The sequence below is a fragment of the Phacochoerus africanus genome, chromosome 4 (assembly GCF_016906955.1).
Source record: "Phacochoerus africanus isolate WHEZ1 chromosome 4, ROS_Pafr_v1, whole genome shotgun sequence".
Classification (NCBI taxonomy): Eukaryota; Metazoa; Chordata; class Mammalia; order Artiodactyla; family Suidae; genus Phacochoerus; species Phacochoerus africanus.
In genome coordinates this window covers 80,465,024-80,484,988 of record NC_062547.1, presented here as the reverse complement: position 1 = coordinate 80,484,988, position 19,965 = coordinate 80,465,024, and the positions used below count along the sequence as shown (strand labels likewise).

Genomic DNA, 19,965 nt, shown 5'->3' with positions numbered 1-19,965 from the left:
ATGCTAACAGTTGAATCCGAGCTGCAGTTGCCAGCCTACTCCATAGCCACAGAAATGCCAGATCTGAGACATGTCTGTGACCTACACTGGGGCTCTTGGCAACGCAGGATCCTTAACCCACTGAGCAAGGCCAGGGATCATCCTCACGGATACTAGCCGGGTTTGTTACTGATGAGCCACAGTAGGAAAATCTTTTTTTTTTTTTTTTTTTAAACAGTTTAAAAAAAACTGGAAGTTCCTGGGTTAGAGGTCAAATCCGGGCTGCAGCTCCAGGCCTACACCACAGTCAGCAGCACCTGATCTGAGCCGCATCTATGACCTATGCTGCAGCTTGCAGCAACGCTGGATATTTAATCCACTGGATGAGGCCAGGGATTGAACCCACATCCTCACAAAGACCCACTGAGCCACAACAGGAATTCCTATTTATACTTAGTAAATTACATTTAAAATAATTACTTACACAAAAGGACTTCTGTCATTTTGCTATTTTTTTCTATTTCCCTTATAATTTTTGTCCCTCGTTTCCTGAATTTACTGTCTTTTGCATTACTTCCTGGAGGGAAATGTTTGTATTGTTTCCTTTTGTGTATATTCCTCCCTGCTCCTAATTCGCTCCGCGACTCAAACTTCGTTAGTTTCATCATCGGTTAAAAAAAAAAAAAAAAAATCATCATCACCAGTAGCCGGGCTGCGACAAGGGTCAGCAGAAAAAAATTTTCAATTCTGCAGCTCCAGTTTACTCCTATGTAAAAGCTGCGCCCCAATCATGCTCTGCCGCGCCGTGGCCTCGGGGGCATCTCGGGACTTGTAGTCCACCCTTCGGAACTCGCTGTTCCGGCAGGCCCCGCGGCGGCAGCGGCGGCAGGGCTACGTGGCGCGGCCCGCTGCGACTGCGCGGGCAGGTGGGGCAAGATGGCTGCGGAGCAGTGCGTGTGGGTCGTCGGGCCCTGTCCCGGAGCCCGGCTGGGTAGGGTCGTTCGGGCCCTCCTGCTGCTGCTGTGCTTTGCGGCCCGCGGAGGTGCACTCTACTTCCACATTGGGGAGACGGAAAAGAAGTGCTTTATTGAGGAGATTCCGGACGAGACCATGGTTATAGGTGCGGGGGAAGGGAGAGAGTTTTCAACAAGACCGCGGTCTTGGGGCGGGTTGTGTGGGAAAGTCACCTCAGTGCCGGGAGCTCCCGGCATCGTCGTGCCCTGGTGGGAGCGGTCCCGACAGCACCTAGCGCTCCTCTGACTGGTCTTGCCCTGCTTTCTTCCAGGAAACTACCGGACTCAGCTGTATGACAAGCAGCGGGAGGAGTACCAGCCGGCCACCCCCGGGCTTGGCATGTTCGTGGAGGTGAAGGACCCAGAAGACAAGGTGAGCTGGCTCCTTAGCTCCGCCGAGCCCTCCACCCTGCACTTGAGCGCAGGCGCTGGTACTTCCTCTCTTGGTTTCCGGATCTGCTAAACTGGTAAAAACAGTTGGTGTTGCGGGAAGATCCTGGGTTTTCACTTGAGAGCAAGCTTGGGCTGCTGTAGTGCTGGCTACTTCTCTCAACTTCTTAGTGACCGATGTATGACTCCGCCAAGTTAGTTATCTTCCCCGAGCCATTCTGGTATGTGAAATGGAAATCCGTCTACTTTATAGATGTGTTGGGTGGATTAATTGTGGTTCTGGAAAGAGTTTTGTCAACTCTAAAGCTAGGGCATATAAACTTTTGGATTTCACAGAAATCCAAAAAGTTTCACACAGCGTTCCAAAAAGAATGAACAGCTATTAATTTGACAAATAAGGATTTAAAAAAAAAAGTTCAGATGTCACTTTTCACTTAAAAAAAAAAGTCACACCAAAAGAGTTGAAAGAGTATGAGCTATGAATAAGGGAAAGCCCTTTCCAAGAGTGATCACATGCCAACTTAATGTCAGATTCCTCACCCCTGTTCCAAATAGTTTGAAGACAAGTTTTTGGCAACTGCTGCTAAGCAGCTTTGGACCTTTCAGTATTGTGGGATGCCTGAGGCTCTAGCTGTCAACTTTTGAGGCACTTAAGCACTGTTCAGCCTCATCCTTACCATAATACTCACTGAAGCCCCTTCTCTCCAGGTCATTCTGGCCCGGCAGTATGGTTCTGAAGGCAGGTTCACCTTCACCTCCCATACGCCTGGTGAGCACCAGATCTGTCTTCACTCCAATTCCACAAAGTTCTCCCTTTTTGCTGGAGGTATGCTGGTAAGTGGACCCACGTGGGACTTACTGCTTTCAGCCTCTATCCCTTGGTGGGAACTAGGGACCAGTGGTACAGGGGGTGTGAGATGACTGTGTCAGGTTTTGTGTCTCCTAATAAGACTGGGTTTCCAGTGAATATTCAGGGAATGGTCACAGAGCTTTTCACATATACTTTGGTCAAAGCATCAGCCAAAGCTTATTTTTGCCTGTGGGCTTAAATGGGGCTGGACACTGACAAGGCCTCAGTCAATGTTGGATAAATGAACAAATGAAGAAAAGTGGGAGGACCAGCTGTTAGGCCCTGACAGGAAGACAGAGCAGGGCTACCTGATACTCCTTATCTTCCTTGTCTGTCTCTAGAGAGTTCATCTGGACATCCAGGTGGGTGAACATGCCAACGACTATGCAGAAATTGCTGCCAAAGACAAGTTGAGTGAGTTGCAACTGCGAGTGCGACAGCTAGTGGAGCAAGTGGAGCAGATCCAGAAAGAACAGAACTACCAGCGGGTGAGTGGTTAGCCCAGCAGCAGTGGGCTTCTCCCCAGAAGTTGCCTACTGGACTAGCCTGGCGTTGCATGTCAAAATCATTATGAACCCAAGGGACTTATATGTCTGCTCCATTGCAGGTCCAAAAGATGGGATGAATATTACTAAATCTACTTTGTAATTGAGAAGACAAGTCTCTTAAGAGGCTGTCGTTGTCTAATTAGGAGACACACAAGATGACAGAGCAGGAATTGATACCAACACCTAGAGTGCTATTTCCATGGTTCTCAGTGCTCCCAGTACCAGGGGTTTCAAACTCACCAGGAGCCAGGCAGGTACTGTAAATGGATGTGTGACCATAAAGACTGGTAGAATAGTGATCTAAGTAGGAAGAGCTCATATTGTCAGCTGAGGGCTGCTTGCAGAAATGCTAGGCTTGGGTTTTAAGAGGAGCTAGAGCTCCAGAGCTTTTTTGTGGAATTTTCTTGTTTTAAATGTTGTTAAAACACTGCGAACCAAACAAAACACATGTATGGGCTAGATCCAACCCCTGGACCACCAGTTTGCAACGTGTGCCGACAATCTTGAAGGAACGGTTTGGGGAGTTCCCTTTGTGGCTCAGTGGTTAATGAACCCGACTAGGAACCATGAGGCTGCGGGTTCAATCCCTGGCCTCACTCAGTGGGTTAAGGATCCGGCATTGCCGTGAGCTGTGGTGTAGGTCGCAGACATAGCTAGGATCCTCTGTTGCTGTAACTGTGGTATAGGCTGGCAGCTATAGCTCTGATTCAACCCCTAGCATGGGAACCTCCACATGCCTCAGGTTCAGGCCTAAAAAGCAAAAAAAAAGGAGCAGTTTGGGAGATGTGGGCAGAGGGCTTGGAGCAAGTCCACTTCTGAACATTCCAGGACAGCTCTGATAGGGTGGTACCACAACCATTTTACTGCTCCCCTAGGTACCAGGATAGGGCCAGGTGAGGCCTGTACCTGGCAGATGAGCACAGAGACTTAGGAGAAATAAATGGGCTATCTGAGGTCATCTGGCTGGTGAGGGTAAAGACAGATCCCAGTGGGATGGCTTTTTGCAGGCATTTGACTCAAACCTGTAGACGGTTGGCCCTGGGGCGGGAACCCAGCAGTTCTAGTGGCCCCAGGTGGGGCGCATTCAACTCAGGCTCCTCTTCCATTCTCCCCTCCCACAGTGGCGAGAGGAGCGCTTCCGGCAGACCAGCGAGAGCACCAACCAGCGGGTGCTGTGGTGGTCTATTCTGCAGACCCTCATCCTCGTAGCCATCGGCGTCTGGCAGATGCGACACCTCAAGAGCTTCTTTGAAGCCAAGAAGCTGGTGTAGCCATCCCAGGCCTCCCAGGCCATCCTTCCTCCCTGGCTGGGCCTCCTGGACTCCCTGGGAAGAACGGGCCTCCTGGACTGACTTCTCTCTGGCAGGAGGACTGGTTCCCAGCCATGAGTGTTCTGGAGGGAAGAGAGGCCACAGCACAAGCTGAAGGCAGCAGCTTGGCTGGCTAATACTGAGCAGGTGGTGGGGCAAATGCTTGCCCCCTCCCCTGGGCCCTGGGCCCTTTGCAGTAATCTCCCAGGGGCTGGTAAAGCCCCTGGGAGCTCTGCTGACACCTCAGAATCACAGTGTTACTTACTGATCAGGGATGTGAGGCTGTTGTCTGGGGTGGCTGGGGGGAGGGGAGCGGGTGGGCGAGCCAGTCTTCCTTCTGTCTTCCTTTGCTAACTTGGATTTTTGACCAGGTTGGGGTGTAGCTGTGATTCCCTGCCCCTCGGGGAAACCTCACTATTCCCTCCTTGGGCCTAGACCCAGCCTGCTGATCCGGGGGGTGAGTGTCAATTGAGGGTGGGGTAGAGGGGGTTGCAGTGTGGGAAAGTAGCCCTGAGGTTGACCCCGGATTTTTCACATGGTCGTTCTTTTGAAGGGTAGAAAAACTGGGGTCAGGCCAAGCATAGGCCTTGGTGCTGGTTGGGGATGGGGCCTGCAGAGTCTTAGTTACTGATTTCATTTTCAACAAGTCTAGGTTTGTTACATTGGTTTCCCAATAAAAAAAATTTGACTTCTTGTCCATTGTAAAATTACTCTATTGTCGTGGCCATAACACGGCAAAGTGCTTGAGGGAATGTCAAGTTTTTCCACTGGGCAAAATACTTCACATTCTAAGATGCATCCCTACCTGTGAACTTCATTCTTGCCATCCTCTCCATACTTTCCAGGGGCATTGGGTAGAGGTTTTGCCCAAGGTGATCAAACAAGTAGATTGTGGGGTTGGTGCTCAAATCTACACCATTTCCTATGTGCCAACTCCCCTGTGAGTTGCTGTTTCCAGAGTAGGTGGACAGAATTGTGGTGCTGCAAGGGAGTTAGAGAAGGTAGCGTGCACTGAACAGAGGAATGCTGCAGGTGTGGGAAGGACAGGAGGCCCTGAGTTGAGGTGGGTAAGGACATTGATGGGCTTATCATTAGCATGGGATCTCAGCAAGGCCCTTGAAGGAGAGGAAGGATTCTAATGAAAGGCAAGATGTGGTGGTTGGGGTTAATAGAAGCAAACAGCTGGAGTTGTAGGAGAGGACTACTGAGAAAACTGGGAAGATTTGTTAGAGAAGAGCCTGAACCCCAGGTAAGAGATTTAAACATTACCATTTTTCTGTCTGTTTTTTTTTTTTTTTTTCAGGGCTGCACTTGAAGCAGATGGAGGTTCCCAGGCCACAGGCTGAATCAGAGCTATAGCTGCTGGCCTATACACCACAGCCAAAGCAACGTGAGATCTGAGCTGTGTCTGCAAACCACTCCACAGCTCACAGCAACACCAGATCCTTGAACCACTGATCAAAGCCAGGGATGGAACCTGTGTCCTCATGGATACTAGTCAGATTTGTTTCTGCTGAGCCAGGACGGAAACTCCATCATTACCCATATTGAAAAAAGTTTTGGGGAGTTCCCTGGTGGTCTTGTGGTTAGGACTTGGCACTTTTACCAATGTGGCTCGGGTTCATTCCCCAGTTTGGGAACTGAGATCCCATATCAAGCTGCTGCACACCGTGGCCAGAACAAAGTTCTGAGTATTAGAACCCCCTGAATACAAAATTGAGGATGGTTAATCCAACATTGTATAAGAAAAAGTGTAGGGAGACAAGTTTGGGGACTACTTGAACTGCCAGTAGAATGTAGTCTGAGCTCATGTTGCCACCTAGATGTCCATCCACATTTAGAAAAAAAACTTTTAAGAACAGCTTTAGAATTATAGAAAAATTGTGAAGTTTACCTTATTACTAACATCATGTAATATATGGTACATTTGTAAAAATTAATGAACCAATAGAGGTAGTCCATACTTGATGCAGATTTCCTTAGTTTTTACCTAGTGTCTTTGTTGTTTCAGGATCCCATCTAGGAGAAACCAAGTTTAGTTGTTTTATCTCTTTGGGTTCCTCTTGGCTGTGACAGCTTTCCTCAGACTTTCCTCATCTATTACCTTGACAGTTTTTAGGAATACTGTCAGATATTTTGTAGAATTTCCCTCAATTGCACCTTGTCTGCTGTTTTTCTCAGGATTAGACTGGGGTCGTGGATTTTTTTAAAGAAAGACCACAGAAGGAACGTGCCAGTCTCACCCCATCATAGTAAGGGTAGTAATTACCAACATGGCTGTGGGTGCCACAGTTAAAAGTGAGTTAATTGGGAGTTCCCATCGTGGTGGGAATGAATCTGACTAGGAACCATGAGGCTGTGGGTTTGATCCCCTGGCATCTCTCAGTGGGTTAAGGATCTGGCATTACTGTGAGCTGTGGTGTAGGTCACAGGCATGGCTTGGATCCTGCATTGCTGTGGCCGTGGCATAGGCCAGCAGCTGTAGCTCCAATTGGATCCCTAGCCTGGGAATCACCATGTGCCTTGGGTGCCACCCTAAAAAGCAAAAAAAAAAAAAAGTTAACTGGATTTTTAACATGAAACTTGATTTCTTGAGATCTGATACTACTGGGGCCTCATCCTGATGCAACAACAATTAGCTGGCCTGAAGGGTAACTGTCCCCTTTAGAGGGGCTCGTGCTTTCCAGGTCAGTCCCATCTCCCTGCTTCCAACATTGGCCTTACCTGACTGGTCTCTGCAGGGGTTGGCCTCGCCTTTGTCATCAGTGAAATTGAGGCTGAACTTGTCAAGGATCTGGTATAAGGTACAGTGCCCCAGGAGAGATCAGCAAGAAGGGGATGGGTGGATTGTATGTGGGGTTAAAAGAAGAAAGAGCACTGCTGGGAACAAATAATTTCCCACCCATAGTAAAGTTGGCTCAGAAGTAGAGTTGTTGAGACCATAGTTTGTGCAACCAAACCACCTCAGTTCCCTCATAATTTTTTTCCCCCCTCCCTTCGTTCCTGCCTTAGTTGTTACCTACTCCGCTGGATCTTTTTAACTAGTGTCGTGGTGCTGCAGAGATGCTGCCAATCCCACTGTGCCACAGCAGAAACTCACTTTTTTTTTTTTTTGGTCTTTTTGCCTTTTCTAGGGCCGCTTCCTGGGGCATATGGAGGTTCCCAGGCTAGGGGTCTAATCGGAGCCATAGCCACCAGCCTACACCAGAGCCACAGCAATGCAGGATCCGAGCCGCATCTGCAACCTACACCACAGCTCACAGCAGTGCCGGATCCTTAACCAACTGAGCAAGGCCAGGGATCGAACCCACAACCTCAGGGTTTCTAGTCAGATTCGTTAACCACTGCGCCAAGACAGGAACTCCACATTTTTTTTTTTAATTTTAATTTTTTAATTTATTTTTTTGCTTTTTAGGGCCACACCCTTGGCATATGGCGTTTCCCAGGCTAGGGGTCAAATCAGAGCTACATCCACGCCAGATCTGAGCCACATCTGCGACCCATACCACAGCTCATGGCAACCCTAGATCCTTAACACACTGAGCAAGGCCAGGGATTGAACCTGCAACCTCATGGTTCCTAGTCAGATTCGTTTCCGCTGCGCCACAACCAGAACTCCTCACATCTTTATTTTTTATTTATTTTTTTCTTTTTGCCTAGGGCATGTGGAAGTTCCCAGGACAGGGATTGAATCTGTGCCACAGCAGTGACCCGAGCCACAGCAGTGACAATACCAGATACTTAACCCACTGAGCCACCTAGAAAGCTCCTCAGTTACCTCATCTTTAAAGGGGGCACAGAGTTCCCGTCGTGGCTCAGTGGTTAACAAATCCAACTAGGAACCATGAGGTTGCGGGTTCGATCCCTGGCCTTGCTCAGTGGGTTAAGGATCCAGCGTTGCTTTGAGTTGTGTTGTAGGTTGCAGACGCGGCTCAGATCCCGAGTTGCTGTGGCTCTGGTGTGGGCCGGCGGCTACAGCTCTGATTGGACCCCTAGCCTGGGAACCTCCATATGGCGAGGGAGCAGCCCAAGAAATGGCAAAAAGACAAAAAAAAAAAAAAAGTGGGCATAGTAAGTACCATACTCACAAGAACAGATTGAGTTAACAGTAGTAAAGTATTTATTTTTGCTTTTTAGGGCCGCAACCAAGGCATATGGAGGTTCCCAGGCTAGGGGTTGAATTGGAGCTATGGCTGTCGGCCTATGCCACAGGCACAGCAACATCAGCTCTGAGCCACATCTGCAACCTACACCACAGCTCACAGCAATGCCAGATCCTTAACCCACTGAGCGAGGCCAGGAATCAGACCCGGATTCATTAATGCTGCGCCACGATGGGAACTCTGACAGTAGCAAAGAATTTAAAACAATGACTGGCACATAGTCACAACTCAATGCATGTTAGCTATTTATTAGGAAACAAAATTTGCCTGGAAGAACAGTCTAATAACATTGCCACTCTCTCTTCCCAGGAGGGAAGCTGGCCCAGCATAGGGCTAAATTACAGTGACAGGTCAGATATGGGAAATCTATCTCCTATGCCCTTCTTAAGTACTCACCTCAGCTCCACCTAGGTACTCCTCCCCTGGATGACATTTGTCATTTATATAGCGTTGACTATTGTGCCCATCACTGTACCAAGTGTTTGCATTTTCTCTCCTTTAATCCTCACAGTAACCATATAGATCAGAACAATTTACTTAGGTGAGGAAACAGAAGCAAAATATTGTGCCTTGCTCCCAAACAGCCAAATTGGCAGAATCAGGTTTCAAATCCAGTCAATTTGCCTTTAGTGCCGCTCCTAACTACTACTTGGGGTATCACTTAGGGTATTGCCTGAACCCCAGATGAACCCTGCACTTGGCTCTGTCCCCATCCAAGCTTGTTGCACCTGGGCTGACCGCGGCTCAGACGCTCCCTGCCCTCCCTTGGGAAGAGGAGGAAGACGCAGGCGATCCAGGGCGCTGATTTGGAAGTTTGTGGTCTTAGTCCAGTCCCAGACCATTGACTTGAGCCCTCCCTGGGGCCCCAGTTTCTCGGGATGTTAAGCGGTTCTCGGAAAACAGCAGTTCAGGCGGTTGGAGCGCTCACGTGTTCCTCCGGACGCGGAACCTTTGACGTCGCAGCTCCGGGGAGCACACGGCTCGGCCGGAGCAGCGGACCAAGCGGACCCAGGGGCGGGGCGGACGGGCCTGGGCGGGGCGGGAGGCGGAGGCGCCGCGTAGGCCGGGGAGGCCGGGCTGCCCCGGCTGGGAGCTAGAGCTCCATGCGCCGCCGCCTCCCCCAACGATGTTCCCCTCCCGGAGGAAAGCGGCGCAGCTGCCCTGGGAGGACGGCAGGTGAGCGGCGGTGGCCGGCCCGGGCCACGTCCTCCCGGGTGCCGATCCTTTCCGGGCCGCCCCGCGGGATTCAGCAGCCCGAGGCCGTCGCGTCTCCGTCTCTGCGGGGCTCTCTGAGGGTTTGTGGTTCTCCTTGTGGGTCACCGCTGTCTCTGTATTCGCGTGTCTGTCTCTCTGTGTGTAGGTCTCTGTCTCTACCAGTCCCCGTCACTCCGCAAGTCTTCCTCACGCAGCAGGTCTGTATTTCTCCGTTGACTTCCCTTTGTGAGTTTCTATCCCTCTGTTCGAGTCTCTTTCTCTCATGGGTTTCTGTGTTTTTCCACTGGCCACTATCATCGTGCAGGTCTCTGGCTTCGTTGGCCTCCCTCAGTGGATGTCTCTCTGTCTGTCTCTGGTTTCAGAGGTTCTGTCTTTCTCTGGTCTCTGCGTCTCTGGTCTCTGCATCCCGCATCACATCCACGTTGCCGTAGACCCTACCCTCCCTCCTCATGCTTCCCCAGTCTTTTCTGACTGCCCAGAAGAATAGACCCAACAGAAGCTCTATGCTCTGCCTGGCTGGCCACTGCTTGGCGGAGACTAAACACTCCTCAGACTGCAACGTTAGTTCATTTCCGGTGTAGCTGTGCTTGAATGTGGTCTGCCCCTTGTGTTGGGTGTGAGCTTGACCCAGACCTTAGCTAGTGATGACCACTAAAGCAGAATGGGGGGTGGAGGAGAGCTATTTGGCCGTTTACATTTGGAAGGACACCCACACTTCAGTTTTGAGATGAACTGCCAAAATTCTGCTCACTAGAACACATGATGGTGGATCTACCTAGTGAGTGAATGACACCTCATTTTCTTTATGTCTCTTAAGTTTGCCAGATGCCTAACGACTGGAATAGAGTGGGCACAACTCTTTAATCTTTGGGGATTTTTCAGACTTTGTGTTGAAGCGAGAAGACAGGACTATGGTAGAAAGCCTGGACTGTGGATTTAGGCCTGGACAGGAATCCTCTTTGATAGCCATGTGACCAGAAGCAGACTTAAATCTTTCTCCTCAGCTTTTCCATCTCTGAAACAGGGATCATAATATCTGCTCTTCAAGTCTATCTGAGGATGAAAGGAAGTCATATATGTAAAACTCTTGACACTGCTTGGCATAGAGGAGATGCCAGTTGACTTCCAGTTGCTTTTGCAGTTTGAAGGTGCTGACACCAGAGCAGCTGAGTAGTCAAACCTGTACCACGAAGGTTTGTGTGAGAGAAGAAAGGAAAGGTAATGGAGGAGAATGTCCAGTTTCCAATTCCTTCCATTAAACTTTTGGAACATAACCATGCTCCCAGAAAACTTTACCAATGTCAGTGCTACTTTTGACCCACAGGTACAAAGATCCGTGCAACAGTTGCAGGCTATTGTAGCAGTTAAGAATTATGGCACTGGAACCAGTCTGTATGGGTTTGAACCTGCCTCTCATTAGCCTTGGGCACAGATTGATGATGTAGACAAAACCTCTTCCAGTCTGCCTCCCCAGAACCAGAGTGGCCTGGGTCTGGGAGCAGCTGAGACTGCAGATCTAAAGTTTGCCACCAGGTGGCACAAGGAGCAACTTTTCTCAGTGTCCAAGGTCCAGAGGAATCGGGACTCTTGGCTCTAAATTCAGTTGTTCAATGGTTTGGGGCACAGGAAGAGAGTGCCCATGAGTATGTATCCTGGGAGGAAGGAAAGGCTGGACTGAGGGATCAGCATGTGGAAGTGCATGGAATGCCCAATCCATGCCATTCTCCCAGATAATGGTCACTGCTTCTTTCCCCAAGGTGGGATATTGCCCAGTGTCCCTCTCCCTGGCCTCTACCCCACCCCAAGAAAGAACCCAAAGAGAGAATCTGTAGAGGTTCCAGACTTACCAGGCCACTGGCAGGATTGGCCTTTGCTCCTCCCCAGCGGAAACCCCCACCACAGGACAACGGGGGGTAAGTCAGAAGCCTGTGAGGGTGTCCTACCAGGCCCCTTCTCTGCTGCGTATGGGACCCGAGCCTGGTCTCAGGGCTGCTGGCTTCCAAGTTGGCAGTTGTGCCTCAAGAGAGAGGCAGAAGTTGATCTGGCTCTTGTATTTGGCAAGCATGATCTGAATGCTTGAACCCTTCCTATAACTCACTTAGCAAGTCCTCTGCTGTGTGACTTGTGCTGTGGGCACAGATATGAATCCGATTACCAATGGGGAAGACAAGCAGGGACACAGATGATTTCAGAATTCTAAAGGCTTTGGAGTTCCCGTCGTGGCGCAGTGGTTAACGAATCCGACTAGGAACCATGAGGTTTCGGGCTTGATCCCTGGCCTTGCTTAGTGGGTTAAGGATCCTGTGTTGCTGTGAGCTGTGGTGTTGGTCGAAGACGCGGCTCGGATCCTGTGTTGCTGTGGCTCTGGCGTAGGCCAGCGGCCAGAGCTCCGATTAGACCCCTAGCTTGGGAACCTCCATATGCCACGGGAAGCAGCCCTACAAAAGGCAAAAAGACAAAAAAAAAAAAAAAGAAAATGTATATATATATATATATATAAAGGCTTCAAAGAGGGCACTACTGGATACCATGGGAACACAAAGGAGGATATATGTATTTCAGTTTATGTCCATGTGACAGGAGCAGGGGTCGCAGTGCGGGCCATGGTGTTGGAGTTTGGCCCTGAAGGATCATTGGGGTGCTTCCAGGCAGATAAAATAAGGGAAGTCATTTTAGGCAGAAGCAGCAGGCTTTGTGAGGGCTGGTACAGGAAGGAATCTGGTGAGTGGAGAAAGTTTGAGTTTCCCTATGTGTAGCACTGGGTGAATAACAAGGAGCAACTGGAGATGGGCCGGGTCACACAGGATTGTGACCTTGAGGCCAAGGAATTTGGCCATTACCTCTTGAGCAAAGGAGGATCATCCATGATATTGAATGGGTCTGAACAAGGCAAGGACCAGATGAGACTTGAGATAAAATAGAGGCAATGGGTGAGGAAGGATCAAGGGCACTAAGGAGGTGAGTCTATATGACCTGGTAGCTAGTTGGTGACTCTCAGAGCTTATACAGTAGATTGCTTTGCAGATTACCTCAGAGTAGAGGAGCTTTCCTTTTCTTGGATTTCTCAGCTCCTTCACTGTCCTCAGGAACTTGAAGGAAGAGGGGCAAAGAAATCAGGTGAATTCCATCCATTTCTTTGTACTTCACAGCCCAAAGGGCAGTCTCTCCCAGCACTACCTCAAAGTCTAAGATATTCCACTATTTTTCCAGTTTCTGAAGTGAGCCTGAGCGTGTTCCTGGCCCTCATCTTTCTTTCCCTCTTCTGTCTCTCATCTCTTGTCACATGGGCTGCCCCTTGGACTGAAGCTTTGAGACACATTTAGTGAACCACCACTGTTGTTTTGGGCCTGACATTAGTTTGGAGACAGACCTGATCATCCCAGAGTAAATAGTGATTTTTTCAAGGGGGCTTGATGCCAGCACACAGGCTTGTTTTGGGGAGCTTTCTGAAGTGAGAAGCAGGATGAACCCAATGTTTTTGCTGAGGGTGAACCTTCAGGGGAGAAGGTGGATCTCCCCTGAAGTGGAAGTGGGTGGGATCTCAAAGATGGGGCTCCTGCCATCATGAGCCATTGTTCTGGGAAAGGGCAAGTGCAAGGGACAAGGAGTCTCATCCCTGCCCTCTTGATCTAGCCAGGACTCAGGCACAGACAGTAAGAGAGCATCGAGGAAGTGGGGCAGCTCCAAGGCCTGGGAGTGCTTGGAGGGCCTCCTGGAGATAGTGTGCCTCAAGCTGGGCCTAGAGCTGTAGGCAGGATTCTGATGCATGGTAGGAGCACGAATTAAAGTACTAAAGTTGCTTCTGCACTAATTCCTGGGTGCTTGGGGCGGACCAGTCATGTGTGCCTTATTTGTGGGAAGCCAAAGAAGGTGTCTGTTACATGACCTCGGTTCAGCCTTGCCCTTCTGACCCACTCCCTGTTCTTGTCCCAGGTCCAGGTTGATCCCCAGCGGCCTCCCCAGGAAATGCTCTGTCTTCCACCTCTTCGTTGCCTGTCTCCTATTGGGCTTCCTCTCTCTGCTCTGGCTGCAGCTTAGCTGCTCTGGGGACGTGGCCCAGGCAGCCAGGGGACAAGGGCAGGAGACCCTGGGCCCATCCCGGGCCTGCCCACCAGAGCTGCCCCCAGAGCACTGGGAAGAAGATGAGTCGTGGGGCCCCCACCGTCTGGCAGTGCTGGTGCCGTTCCGAGAACGCTTCGAGGAGCTCCTGGTCTTTGTGCCCCACATGCACCGCTTCCTAAGCAAGAAGAAGATCCAACACCACATCTATGTGCTCAACCAGGTGGATCATTTCAGGTAGGGGCCAGCTGCTGAGCCAGCCCTGCTCACCTGAGCCTCATGGGGCCCTGGCCTCTCGGGCCCTGTACCCTCTCCCTTCAGCAGTCCAATGCCCGGTGGTCCAGGCCTGTGAAGGCCATCCAGGGCAGTGGCAAGAGGACAGGAGGTACTCGACCGCTCTCACTGGGGAGAGGGTGACAGGAATTTGCAGGTAGGGTTTGGGGCTGGGGAGGCCCTTGATTTCATTTCCATTTTACAGAGGTCCCTGTGGCTGCCATCTGTGGACTAGATCATCCCAGGACAAGAGGGAGAGTGGGGAGACCTGCTGGGTGGTCATTGCAGTCACCTGCGCTCATGGGGGCTCAGCCTGCACAGCAGAGGGGTTGGCGGGAAGTGATGTGGAGGGAGCGCAGATGGGGCTTGCTGGTGGATTGGCTGTGGGGATCAGGGAAAGGACGGTCAAGGCCACAGCTTTAAAGGTGTTCGCACTCTGGCATTATCCTAAAATCCTTGCCCTCACCCCAAACCACAACCCTCCATGATCACAATCCAAGCATCTTACGCTCCATCCCCACCTCCTTTCCCTCCAACTTGCTTCCCCTGGGAGACAGACTCCAGCAATGCTTGGATCCCACCAGACCGTTTAGTCCACAATCCTCCCAGTGTGCACCTCCCTCCTTGTCCTCACTTTGTCCTGACCTTACTTGGATTCATGGTCCCTCACATACACCTCAACTCCCTTCCCCTTTCTCCCTGGCATAATTCTCGCTGGATAAAACTGGGCTCTGCCTGGGCTCTGTTCCACACAGGCACCTGGCAGCTGGATGTGTCTGGAGACACTGCTCATCTCCCTGACGTTGAGCCCTGCTGGCCCAGAAGCTCTTATTCCTCCGGTCAGCTGCTCCCCCACCCCCGCCACTTTGCACACCCACTCCTCTCCTCCTCCCCATCTTCACCTTCAGCTGATGACTTTGCTTTCAACTTGAGAAAATAGAACCAACTGGAAAGAGAACTGGCCCAGGTCCCCACCCCTGGATTCCTTTTGCTGATTCTGTGCAGGCATCCTTGCTTCTTGCCTCGGATACCCGGCCCAGCCCCTCCAGGCCCACTCTTTTACTCCTAGGGCACTGGGTCCCTTTCCTGCTCTCCTACTCAAGGATGTCACTCCAGCCATTGGCGCTTTTCTTTCCTTCATGATCAATTTTCCCTCTTCCTGGAACATTCGGGTCAATAAGCATCCTGAACTAGCTCCCATCTAAAAAGAAAAAAGAGACCCCTCCCCTTGATCCCCATATCACCCACAAGTATCACCTTTTCTCTGCTTCCCTTTCTAGCAAAACTTCCTTTTCTCCTCCATCTCTCTCTCACGAACCTATTCCACTCAGACATTTACCCTCGTGATGACATTGAAACAGCTCTTGTTGACATCACCACTGAGCCCACCTCAGTCATCCAAAGCCCCATCCTCAGGCTTCATCCTGTAGCTCCTCCGGCAGCCTCTGCCAGGTGGATTACTTCTTTCTTCCTGAAATATTCTGCTTGACTTCCTGGTTAGTGCTCTGCTTCTGCTTCCTCACTGACCACACCTCCCCACCTCCTTTGCTGGTTCCGCCTCATCTCCCTGATGTCTCAGCCTTGGTGCTCCATAGGGGTCAGTGCATGGGCCCCCTCTTTTCTAGCTCCAATCCCTTCTCCATGGAGCTTATCCAACTCAGGGCGTCAAATCCCATCTCTACCCTGACCTGATGACTCCCGAGTCTGTGTTCCCAGCCCAGAGTCTTTCCTCTACTCCAGACCCTCGTATCTAGCCAGCCCCCTGAGCAGCCCTCCACTTGGTGGTCTCAGGCATCTCAAGCTTAACGTGATCAAAATGGAATTCCTGATTTCCCACCCACCCCAGGCCTGCTTCCACTGCCCCATTCCCATTTTTAGGGGATGGAATTCATGCTCCCAGCCGTGTTCAGACCAGAAAGCCCTGGAGTCACGCTCCACCCTCCCTACAGCATGTATAGTGCTTCAGCAGAATATGCCTCTGGAGTCTGCCCACTTTTCCCCCTCTGCTGCTGCCTCCCTGAGTGAAGGCATCATCACCTCATGCCTAAATTGTTGTAACAGCCTCCCAACCTGTCTCCCTGCTTCCACCCCTCACCTCCAGGCTCTTCTGCGCACCCCAACTAGTCATCCTGTTAAACCCTGAGCCACGGCACATGATGCCTTCACTTAAGCCCTTCAGTGGCTTCCCATCTCATCCAGGCTCAAAGTCCAAGTCCATCAGGGCCCTGTCACCCTCTGACCTCAGCCCCTTCACTCACTGGTGTCAGCTCCTGCCTTGGGCCTTCTCAGTCCCTCTCCCCTCTGCCCCTTTCCTCCCGATTCTGTAGGGCTCCTTCCCTCAGACCTTCAGGTTTCTCCTCACGGGTCACCCTGTTCTGCTGGCCCTCCCTGACCACCTCGTCATAAAAGGACACCCTCCACCCGCCAGCAGGCTTTATCCTCCTCTTCCTCCTACTTTACTCTTCTTTCCAGCACTGACTACTGCCTGGCTTGTTACATATTTACTTGTTTATTCTCTTATTAGAATGTCAGCTCCTTGAGGGCAAGGCTTTGATTTTTCACTGCCGTATCTCCAGTGCTCTGAACAGTTTCTGGCACATAGTAGATACTCAGCAGCCATTCATGAGATGAGTGGAGGGACAGATGTGCAGCTGGGCAGCCCCACTTTGAAGTTGGTGTCAGACTGGAAGGCGGTGGGTGCCATGGAGGATGGGCTCTCACGCAGAGATTGGGCGAGGGCAAGCTCGCCGCCCTCTGCCCAGCCTCGGCGCCCTGCACAGGTTCAACCGGGCGGCACTCATCAATGCGGGCTTCCTGGAGAGCGGCAACAGCACGGACTACATCGCCATGCATGACGTGGACCTGCTCCCTCTCAACGAGGAGCTCGACTATGGCTTCCCGGAGGCTGGGCCCTTCCATGTGGCCTCTCCAGAGCTCCATCCGCTCTACCACTATAAGACCTATGTCGGCGGCATCCTGCTGCTCTCCAAGCAGCACTACCAGCTGGTGAGGCCTGTCTGCCGGCTCTGCTCAAAGCCTGGGAGTACCCCTGGGTGGGGGCAAAATGGCAAGAGGGGCAGCAGTCCTGGGGCCCAGCAGACAGGGGAGTCCTGTGCAAGGCCAGCAAGGGAGCCCAGGAGCAGCTAGAGGCGAGAGAGAGGACTAGGACAGGGCAAGCCAGTTAGGGATGTTTCTACCACGGCGGGGACAGAACCCCCTTGCAGGCCGGCTTCAGAGGCCCTGGGGATCGTTGGCTCTCAAAGTGGAAAAGTCTAGGTGGGGCTGGGGGCAAGGTCTGGCTTCAGGTTCATCTTGCCCAGCTTCAGACAGTGTCACTGGGACACCATTTCACCTTCCATCTCAGCTCTGCCTTCCCCAGACTGGATTTCTTGTCAGGCATTCAGGATGCAAGGTGGTGATTTTAGCTGCAACCTGCATCCATCTAGGCCCAGTGGAAGATGGAGCCCCCTTTTCCAACAGCCCAGTCAGGAGGCCCACGGCTCCTCCACACTGGCCTTTGATTGGCCTGGCTTGAGTCACAGACTCAGCCTTGAATCAGTCACTGTGGGGTGGGGTGTGGAGTGGGAAGAATCAAGTGGCTTAGCAGGACTTACCACCTCCCCCCAGCTCCTCCGTTCTCCTTCATCCCTATTCTCCTGCTCCTCTCTTCAAGCTGTGGCTAAAGCCAGCTTAAAGTAAATAAACCCCAAAGTTGGGTGGTAAAACCAGATGTCTGCTATAGAGCCCACTGTCCCTCTCCCACACAGAGGAAGAGGCCAAGGCAGAGCCACCCCTGGAGAAATGGGAGTATGGGGCCAGGCAGAAAAGGAGCAGGAGGTGGCACTTCTGCCCATCACCAACTTTCCAGAGGTCTCCTCCCGCCAGTCAGACATTTTTGAGAAATCATTCGTCTCATAAAAATTCAAGGCCCCATTAGAACAGGCAGAGGGACTGGGGTATGCTAACTATTTCCCCAATACCACAGAAGTCGTGGAAACTAAGTATGTGAGTGTCCACTCAGAACTGCCAGGGATTGCAGTGGGTTAAGGATCCAGCATTGCTGCGGCTGTGGTGTAGGTTGCCACTGCAGCTCAGATTCAGCCCCTGGCCTGGGAACTTCCATATGCCACATGTGTGGCCAAAAAAGAAAAATAAAAGAAAATGAAAACAGAACTGCCAGGGAGGAGGAGGAAAAGGGGCCTGGCCTGGCCTGCCTCGGGCTAGGAACTGCTGAGTGGTAGCTGACCAGAGGGCACCCTTGGAGGATGGGGCAGGTGACACTACCTCTCTCTGTGTCAGTGCAATGGGATGTCCAACCGCTTCTGGGGCTGGGGCCGCGAAGATGATGAGTTCTACCGACGCATCAAAGGAGCTGGGCTCCAGGTAAAGCTCCCCCTTTCCCCCACCTCCTCAGCCATCACGGGTGCCCTGATGTTCCCCTCTGCCCTCAGATGAAGTTCCAGGGCTGGGAGATGGCAGCCCTGGTTCCTCTCCCAGCCCCGCCCCCGATGAGCACACCTCTGCTGCAGAGTGGGATTGCAGGCCCCTGCCTGTGGGCTGTGGCAGGCAGTAGGACCCCAGAGGACGAGTGGTGAGGGCCAGGGTACCAGGAGAGGCAGCCTGACCCACCTTCCTTCGGCTTCCTTAGCTTTTCCGCCCCTCGGGAATCACAACTGGGTACAAGACTTTTCGCCACCTGCATGACCCAGCCTGGAGGAAGAGGGACCAGAAGCGCATCGCAGCTCAAAAACAGGTGCTGGCCGGTCTCGTGGTCAGGGACGGGTAGGTGGTACGTGGGGAGCTGGCAGCCCAAGCATTTCACCAAGTTCTCCTTGAGTTCAAGTGACCCCATCCTCCCCTGCTCGGCCCAGGTCTATTGCTGGACATTCTGCCTGGGCACCGTCCCCTGCTCTGGTGGCTGCCACAGCCCCTGGGCACTGTGGGTCAGCCAAGACCTCAGAGTCTCTGCAGACGGTATATATGGTGGGTGGGGACAGTATTCAGCTGAAGGTACCAGATCCCCAGGCAGACCAGTGACACAGAAGTCCCTATCCCTTGAACAGCCTTTTCTCTAGGAGCCAGATAAGATCACCTGGGAAATCTCTGCTCTCCTGCTGAGCAGGGGGTACAGCCATGGGCAAGAGCCTTCCTGTCCCTGAGCTTTACTTTCCTCCCTCTTCTGTGACGATCATAGGACCTCTGATGATGAGGTCACAGGTGATCAGTGGATGGCTGGCACCTATGGAGCTGTAAGTACATGCCCTCTCCCCATTTCCTTCCCAGGAGCAGTTCAAGGTGGACCGGGAGGGAGGCCTGAGCACCGTGAAGTACCGTGTGGATTCGAGAACAGCCCTGTCTGTGGGCGGGGCCCCTTGCACTGTTCTCAACATCCTGTTGGACTGTGACAAGGCTGCCACTCCCTGGTGCACATTTGGCTGAGTTGGCTGGACAGGAAGGAAGCCTGTGCCTACAGGCCACGTTGCTACTCAGGTCCAAGACAAAGCCTCAGGCCCCGGGCTCCGCTCCAGTAGAACATGGAGTGGCCTGAAGTAATGGACAGCAAGCCATGTGTTTGCAGCAGCCCAGCCCCCAGAGGCAGACTTGAGCCGGGACAAGACACACACAGGGTGCCTGGGACGCTGCTGGCAATAAACAGTGATGGAGAGAGGCTGGGATGAACGTAGTTCCCAACTGGGACTCTCCGCCCTGCCCTGCCCTCCTTCGTGTGCTGTGATATGCAGGCTTTTGTTCCTTCCTCTGGACTGCCTCGTGCCGAGATACAGTTAGAAGCTGGGCCACTGACGTGGGTGGCCAGTGTCATCAGGAGGGTTAAGACTGCAGAGACTTCATGCAAGTTCCATAGAAAGAGCAGCTGAGACCAGCTCTGGCTGGTTGTCTGGAATGTGGGCCAAGCATGGCCAGATCTTCTGATTTTTCAAAAGAAACTAGAATTATGGATTCTTAAGTGAAATTGGTTAATTTTTAAATGATAGCAACTAATTGAAACTTTAAAAAAGTGTGGCAGGCCAAACCAAATGAGTTTTGAACCACCAGTTTGTCACCTGTGGCTGAGAGGAAGCAAATGGGGCAAAAGATATAAATTAGTTATTAGCTCTTAGTTACAAGCTGGCAAGGAGTTGGAGCAGGGCTGGGGATGACAGGGCC

At 51.8% G+C, this 19,965-nt stretch overlaps 2 protein-coding genes across 6 annotated transcripts; both read left to right on the top strand.

Annotated features, from left to right (window-relative positions):
• Positions 1-881: 881 nt before the first annotated feature.
• Positions 882-4,784, top strand: TMED9 (transmembrane p24 trafficking protein 9). Its single transcript, XM_047777962.1, has 5 exons — positions 882-1,099; positions 1,265-1,365; positions 2,091-2,216; positions 2,574-2,720; positions 3,902-4,784. Exons 1-5 carry the CDS (start codon positions 916-918, stop codon positions 4,049-4,051), a joined length of 708 nt encoding a protein of 235 aa, XP_047633918.1. The 5' UTR covers positions 882-915; the 3' UTR covers positions 4,052-4,784.
• A 4,501-nt stretch (positions 4,785-9,285) lies between these two features.
• Positions 9,286-19,765, top strand: B4GALT7 (beta-1,4-galactosyltransferase 7). 5 transcript variants are annotated; one of them, XM_047777958.1, is made up of 7 exons: positions 9,286-9,429; positions 11,226-11,381; positions 13,402-13,764; positions 16,581-16,806; positions 18,100-18,183; positions 18,449-18,553; positions 19,084-19,765. In XM_047777958.1, the coding sequence occupies exons 1-7, from the start codon at positions 9,380-9,382 to the stop codon at positions 19,237-19,239; spliced, it is 1,140 nt and encodes a 379-aa protein (XP_047633914.1). In that variant the 5' UTR covers positions 9,286-9,379; the 3' UTR covers positions 19,240-19,765. The 5 variants fall into 5 exon arrangements, with proteins under 5 accessions (XP_047633914.1, XP_047633913.1, XP_047633915.1 ...); XM_047777957.1 differs by having other exon boundaries at positions 16,563-16,806; XM_047777959.1 differs by having other exon boundaries at positions 16,563-16,806; positions 18,449-18,582.
• Positions 19,766-19,965: the final 200 nt, after the last annotated feature.